Raw genomic sequence first — 8,115 nt, 5'->3', positions numbered from 1 at the left:
ATATCCATTTGTGGCCTCTGTGGCTCGCTACAGGTTCCATTCTCACTATCGTGGACACCCACGAGTGAGAATAGTCCCTGCATGCTGGGACTCAAGGTGTCCTTGTGGGCTGTCGGGATTCGGACGTCTGTATCCTGAGCGCCAGCAAATTGATTGCATCCAGATTAGCTCTTGCAAAGTTGCCAATGTCTGTATGAGATATCAGATATGCTTTCAGTAAATCTATTTTTTCACAATACATTAGGACAGACAGCAGCTACAGGGAAGGTTTACTACCAGCAGTATCATAGGATGTGGGTCAGTCTTTTATAGATTGAGGGAAAATGCCAACCCACTGAATGATTACTATCTAAATTAGTAACTCCTCAAACGTCTATTAATGCCAGCCCCAGTATAAGACACAACTCGCTAGTTAGATGTTCTGCTACTGCTGTTAGGGATCCTCATTGCATTAGATACATACATTTTATAGTATTAAAAACGCTCTTCCGATCAAAATGATAAGTCATTTCTTCAAATGCTTCACCTTTATTATTACATTTCACTTTAAAAACTTCTATAAAAAGACCAATCTAAATTTCACTCGTGATTATAAAGTGCATATTTTTGTCCCCAATGACTTGTGTACAATTATTTTCTTTAAAGAAAAAAACAAAACAAAAAACAACCACATGCCGAATATAAAAAGAAACCACAATTGTACAAGGCACTTCTAGTTACAAAACAGAATCACACATCTTTGCATACAGCCACAGGATTAGACATCCTCACAAATTCCTATTCTGGAGAAAGGCTAAGTCAGCTAAGCCCTGCTGCGCTCGAAAACATATCATGCAAATGATGCAAGAGAAGCATAGGTCTTCAATCTGCAGCCCTCCAGCTGCTGTAGACCAACTACACATCCCAGCATGCACTGCCTCCCTTTTAGCATGCCTTAACAAAAGCAGGGCATGCAGGGATGTGTAGTTCCGCAGAAGCTGGAGGGCCATAAATTGAAGATCTACGGTCGAGGTATGTTAAAGAAAAAAAATAAAAATGAACAAGTTTGCCATACCCACATTGATACTGTAGAGCAAAGTTTCTTCTGAAAACATTTTTTATACAGGTCTCCAAAAATGTAACAAACTGTGTGTTCATTATAAAAAAAAAGTTTTGTGAATAATGTATATTGAGAACACACTTAAAAAAAGCTTGTTGCAAGAAATAGGCAACCTTAAAAATGCCAAAACAAAGTAATTCCTGTTTTAGATCTCTAGCCCGTGGGGGGGTGGGGGCCGCAGGGGTTTTTGTTGAAGCAAAATAGCAAGTTCTCTGGATTTTATGCAATAAGCTACTTGACCCGCTAAAGGGTATTCTTGCATTTTTTGTTTCTTTATATTTAGAACAATTACAACATAAACAAATCTTAACAAGTCCTACCACTGTAATCATCTTCCAGATTTAGTAAGCACGACAATGGTCAAAAGAAATTGCACATGTCTAACTTTTACTAAACTAAATGGCGGAACAGCAGTTTTTATGCATTAATAGTGTTTATATCACCAAGTTTTAAATTGTGTGGATACCAGCATCCACCAAATAAAATACAAACTATTTCTCTAGGAGAGAATTACGTACAGGAAGCCCTATGCAAGATCAACAAAAAACACAGAAGAACTGATGTGAGTAGTGAAATGTTTACCATGTACAATTAAAAGGCACAGTTGCTGCATCCAAGTGGCCAGACAAAGGCTAGCATTCATGTGCAACATAAGACAATAAATCAACAAGGTGGGGGGGGGTGAATTACCACCACATTCTATAGACATTTTTCAGTAAGTCCAAATAAGGACCCTACACTAAATCCATTGAAACAAACATAAACCTAAGTGTATAGGATTATTGTGCCAGCATCACTCATCTACTCAACGTGTGGTGTATGTGCATAAGATGGGGCAGTGCATAGATTAAAAACAAGCTTTAATAAAAACACTTTACCTGAGAAGAATTGGAAGGATAACGTATAAAAGACTTGCATATAGTTGTCATTACCTACATAGAAACTAAGCTAGAGCAAGCCACCCTTAGTGCACCAATATCCATCAGACATTCCAGTGGAAGTTAAAGAGTCATGAAAAGGGTGTGTTTAGCTTCTAGGAGTACAAGTGTAGCAGCATTAGGAAAAACAAATTAGCAGCATCTCCCCAACTTCTATACCAAAACTTTGAGGGAAAAACAAAACAAAAACAAAAGGTACTACTTTGGACTTGCATAAGGATACCACTGTCATCAATACACTGGATCATAAAATGATTTGTAGGTTCTGAAAGCCATACAACACCTGTCAGTCCCAACAAGGACACTTTCACAGCCCAAACCGTTGGGGTTGGCACCGCCACTGCCTAGAGTTCAGTTTTTCTATGTTAAGGGTACATTAGTAGTATGGTCCCTGTTTTTCAAACCCTGAGTAGCTGGACCACTCTGGAAATATACCAAAGGAGCACCTGGGACTCCCAAACTGGTCAAGAGAAAGGCTATAGTCAGGTTTGCAGTGATGGCTCCGAAAATCAGACCGAATTATTCTATAGTTTTGTCCTTTATTACTGTCCCAGTAGGTTTTCCCGTCACATTCAAAAGAAACAGCAAATTCTATCCTCTCTTGGAACTGAATGTCATCTGGTAGAATAATGTCAAAAGAGAAAGTGTCCCTATCAGACCCAGCATAAGTGTCTTTCACATACTGGCATTCATAGTCCGTAAAAGTTTGCCAGGAATTGCAAGTCATTCTTATCTTCACACTTTTCTGGAAGGACAGATTCTTGACCTTTACAGTGCCAACTAGAGACCGCTCTTTGAGCATACAATTTTCAAGACAGACCCCGTCTGCCTGTAAGCGGTTCCTGAAATCCAAATAATCTGCAGCAGGTTGGACAAAGTCCAAAACCAGATGTACTTTCTCTAACGTAGTAAGGTTAACTATGTTGTCTATCAACTCCGTAATGTTGAATGGAATTTCAAGGGGGTCATCCAGTTCTGAAAACACTTTTACCATAGTAAGAGCTAGACCTTGACTATCTGCAAAGGAAACTCGTTTTTTCACTTTATTCTTTTTGTGGTTAATCTCAGTTAGCAAGGTTTTGTCATTTGGCTGGATGCATGGTCTCAGCGGCTTGTTGGTCTTCGAAGCAATCCTGCACTCCAAGTGATCTCGTTTCAGGGCTTGTGAATGCAGGTAAAACTTCATGGCTATGTCCAGTGCCATCGTTGGCTTATGTGGGAAAAAATTCAGAACACTAAAGACGGAAGAGAAGAAATGAAAATAAAATCATTAATAGAAAAATCAAAAGAATAAAATGTTAGTTGGGTGGTGCAGGCCATACAGAAGCCAAAAAAAACAAAAAACCAACAACAACAACAACAACAACAACAACAACATCATCAACAACCACCACACAATAGGGGTAATTGAATTGCTTAAAATGTGCCCACATGCATCACACCAGATGCCCGACTGCACACATATTGACCAGTTGAGATAGTGCTGAGAGAAAACATGCGATACCAGCTGGTGTAATGCTTCCGGAATGGCACGTCATGTCCATTGCCTACAACCGAATTCCCCCATTGTGTTAAAAGGGCTTTACAACATAAGTATAAGGAAAAAACAATGTGTTCCCTAATGCACACAGAGTGAAAAATATTACTACATAATAGTCAGATAATACGGAGATCTTCGTTGCGTATATCTGCAGATATAGGGTTAAGACCCCAGGCCGATCGACAAGGCTTCTCCGTCACTGGGGGTCCCTAATACTAGGTATGGTTCCGGGGTGCAGGACCCCATGATGTCGGCACAGGTCGGCCACCCCAGGTCAGCACACAGGTGAGAATTAATAAGAAGCACAGAAGTGCTATGTAAGTGGTGTGATTAAAAATAAGATTTTACTTACCGATAAATCTATTTCTCGTAGTCCGTAGTGGATGCTGGGACTCAGTCAGGACCATGGGGAATAGCGGCTCCGCAGGAGACAGGGCACAAAATTTAAAAGTTTGACCACTAGGTGGTGTGTACTGGCTCCTCCCCCTATGACCCTCCTCCAAGCCTCAGTTAGGATACTGTGCCCGGACGAGCGTACACAATAAGGAAGGATTTTGAATCCCGGGTAAGACTCATACCAGCCACACCAATCACACCGTACAACTTGTGATCTGAACCCAGTTAACAGTATGACAAACGTAGGAGCCTCTGAACAGACGGCTCACAACAATAACAACCCGATTTTTTTGTAACAATAACTATGTACAAGTATTGCAGACAATCCGCACTTGGGATGGGCGCCCAGCATCCACTACGGACTACGAGAAATAGATTTATCGGTAAGTAAAATCTTATTTTCTCTGACGTCCTAGTGGATGCTGGGACTCCGTCAGGACCATGGGGATTATACCAAAGCTCCCAAACGGGCGGGAGAGTGCGGATGACTCTGCAGCACCGAATGAGAGAACTCCAGGTCCTCCTTAGCCAGGGTATCAAATTTGTAGAATTTTACAAACGTGTTCTCCCCTGACCACGTAGCTGCTCGGCAGAGTTGTAATGCCGAGACCCCTCGGGCAGCCGCCCAAGATGAGCCCACCTTCCTTGTGGAATGGGCCTTGACAGATTTAGGCTGTGGCAGGCCTGCCACAGAATGTGCAAGTTGAATTGTGCTACAAATCCAACGAGCAATCGTCTGCTTAGAAGCAGGAGCACCCAGCTTGTTGGGTGCATACAGTATAAACAGCGAGTCAGATTTTCTGACTCCAGCCGTCCTTGAAATATATATTTTCAATGCTCTGACAACGTCCAGCAACTTGGAATCCTCCAAATCGCTAGTAGCCGCAGGCACCACAATAGGCTGGTTCAGGTGAAACGCTGAAACCACCTTAGGCAGAAAGTGAGGACGCGTCCGCAGTTCTGCCCTGTCCGAATGGAAAATCAGATATGGGCTTTTATACGATAAAGCCCCAATTCTGACACTCTCCTGGCTGAAGCCAGGGCCAGTAGCATGGTTACTTTCCATGTAAGATATTTCAAATCCACCGATTTGAGTGGCTCAAACCAATGGGATTTGAGAAAATCCAAAACTACATTAAGATCCCACGGTGCCACTGGGGGCACAACCGGGGGCTGTATATGTAGTACTCCTTTTACAAAAGTCTGGACTTCAGGAACTGAAGCCAATTCTTTCTGGAAGAAAATCGACAGGGCCGAAATTTGAACCTTAATGGACCCTAATTTGAGGCCCATAGACAATCCTGTTTGCAGGAAATGTAGGAATCGACCCAGTTGAAATTCCTCCGTCGGGACCTTCCTGGCCTCACACCACGCAACATATTTTCTCCAAATGCGGTGATAATGTTGTGCAGTCACCTCCTTCCTGGCTTTTACCAGGGTAGGGATGACCTCTTCCGGAAAGCCTTTTTCCCTTAGGATTCGGAGTTCAACCGCCATGCCGTCAAACGCAGCTGCGGTAAGTCTTGGAATAGACACGGTCCCTGCTGAAGCAGGTCCCTTCTTAGAGGTAGAGGCCACGGATCTTCCGTGAGCATCTCCTGAAGTTCCGGGTACCAAGTTCTTCTTGGCCAATCCGGAGCCACGAGTATCGTTCTTACTCCCCATTGCCGTATAATTCTCAGTACTTTTGGTATGAGAGGCAGAGGAGGAAACACATACACTGACTGGTACACCCATGGTGTTACCAGAGCGTCTACAGCTATTGCCTGAGGGTCTCCTGACCTGGCGCAATACCTGTCCAGTTTTTTGTTGAGGCGGGACGCCATCATGTCCACCATTGGTCTTTCCCAATGGACCACAATCATGTGGAAAACTTCTGGATGAAGTCCCCACTCTCCCGGGTGCAGATCGTGTCTGCTGAGGAAGTCTGCTTCCCAGTTGTCCACTCCCGGGATGAACACAGCTGACAGTGCTAACACATGATTTTCTGCCCAGCGGAGAATCCTTGCAGCTTCTGCCATTGCCCTCCTGCTTCTTGTGCCGCCCTGTCTGTTTACGTGGGCGACTGCCGTGATGTTGTCCGACTGAATCAACACCGGCTGACCCTGAAGCAGAGGTTTTGCCAGGCTTAGAGCATTGTAGATTGCTCTTAGCTCCAGTATATTTGTGTGAAGAGACGTCTCCAGGCTTGACCACACGCCCTGGAAGTTTCTTCCCTGTGTGACCGCTCCCCAGCCTCTCAGGCTGGCCTCCGTGGTCACTAGGACCCAGTTCTGTATGCCGAATCTGCGGCCCTCTAACAGATGAGCACTCTGCAACCACCATAGCAGAGACACTCTTGTCCTTGTGGACAATTTTATCCGCTGATGCATCTGCAGATGCGATCCGGACCATTTGTCCAGCAGATCCCACTGAAAAGTTTGTGCATGGAATCTGCCGAATGGAATCGCTTCGTAAGAAGCTACCATTTTTCCCAAGACTCTTGTGCATTGATGCACAGATACTTTTCCTGGTTTTAGGAGGTTCCTGACTAGATCGGATAACTCCCTGGCTTTCTCCTCCGGAAGAAATACCTTTTTCTGAACAGTGTCCAGAATCATCCCTAGGAACAGCAGACGTGTCGTCGGGATCAGTTGGGATTTTGGAAAATTCAGAATCCACCCGTGTTGTTGGAGCACTACTTGGGTTAGTGCTACTCCGACCTCCAGCTGTTCTCTGGATCTTGCCCTTATCAGGAGATCGTCCAAGTAAGGGATAATTAAGACGCCTTCTCTTAGATTTAGAATCGGTCTTACCGAGCCGTCCGGCTTCGGTACCACAAATAGCGTGGAGTAATACCCCTGTCCCTGTTGTAGGAGGGGTACCTTGACTATCACCTGCTGAGAATACAGCTTGTGAATGGCCTCCAATACCGTCGCTCTGTCGGAGGGAGACGTTGGCAAAGCAGACTTTAGGAAACGGCGAGGAGGGGACTTCTCGAATTCCAACCTGTAACCCTGAGATACTACCTGCAGGATCCAGGGGTCCACCTGCGAGTGAGCCCACTGTGCGCTGAAATGTTTGAGGCGACCCCCCACCGCCCCTGAGTCTGCTTGTAAGGTCCCAGCGTCATGCGGACGCCTTTGTAGAAGCCGGGGAGGGCTTCTGCTCCTGGGAAGGAGCTGCTTGTTGCAGTCTCTTTCCTATTTGCCCCGAGGCAAAGGAAAGGGTATGTCCTTTTGCTCGTTTGTTCTTATAGGAACGAAAGGACTGCGGCTTTTTCTGCTGGGAGGTGACCTGGGGTAAAAAGGTGGATTTTCCGGCCGTTGCCGTGGCCACCAGATCCGATAGACCGACCCCAAATAATTCCTCCCCCTTATACGGCAATACTTCCATATGTCGTTTGGAATCCGCATCACCTGACCACTGGCGCGTCCATAAACTTCTTCTGGCAGATATGGACATCGCACTTACTCTTGATGCCAGAGTGCAAATATCTCTCTGTGCATCTCGCATATAAAGAAATGCATCCTTTAACTGCTCTATAGTCAGTAAAATACTGTCCCTATCCAGGGTATCAATATTTTCAGACAGTGACTCCGACCAAGCCACGCCAGCACTGCACATCCAGGCTGAGGCGATTGCTGGTCTCAGTATAACACCCGTATGTGTGTATATACTTTTTAATGTATTCTCCAGCCTCCTATCAGCTGGATCCTTGAGGGCGGCCGTATCAGGAGACGGTAACGCCACTTGCTTTGATAAGCGTGTGAGCGCCTTATCCACCCTAGGAGGTGTTTCCCAGCGCGCCCTAACCTCTGGCGGGAAAGGGTATAATGCCAATAACTTCTTTGAAATTAGCAGTTTTCTATCTGGGGTAACCCACGCTTCATCACACACTTCATTCAGTTCCTCTGATTCAGGAAAAACTATCGGTAGTTTTTTCACACCCCACATAATACCCCTTTTTGTGGTACTTGCAGTATCAGAGATATGCAAAGCCTCCTTCATTGCCGTGATCATATAACGTGTGGCCCTACTGGAAAATACGTTTGTTTCTTCACCGTCGACACTGGATTCAGTGTCAGTGTCTGGGTCTGTGTCGACCGACTGAGGTAAAGGGCGTTTTACAGCCCCTGACGGTGTCTGAGACGCCTGGACAG

The 8,115-nt window shown here is 45.0% G+C and overlaps 1 protein-coding gene across 1 annotated transcript in view; it reads right to left on the bottom strand.

Moving 5' to 3' along the window:
• Nucleotides 1–508: 508 nt before the first annotated feature.
• PPP1R3B (protein phosphatase 1 regulatory subunit 3B) overlaps nucleotides 509–8,115 on the bottom strand; it is a 35,234-nt gene continuing 27,627 nt past the window's right edge. Inside the window, exon 3 of the mRNA XM_063920039.1 lies at nucleotides 509–3,272. Coding sequence (XP_063776109.1) covers nucleotides 2,414–3,272 — 859 coding nt within the window. The 3' untranslated portion in view covers nucleotides 509–2,413. The remainder of the gene's footprint in view (nucleotides 3,273–8,115) is intronic.

Source organism: Pseudophryne corroboree, chromosome 1 (assembly GCF_028390025.1).
Source record: "Pseudophryne corroboree isolate aPseCor3 chromosome 1, aPseCor3.hap2, whole genome shotgun sequence".
Lineage (NCBI taxonomy): Eukaryota > Metazoa > Chordata > Amphibia > Anura > Myobatrachidae > Pseudophryne > Pseudophryne corroboree.
The sequence above is the reverse complement of the archived record's forward strand: the minus strand, read 5'-3'. Positions and strand labels throughout refer to the sequence as shown.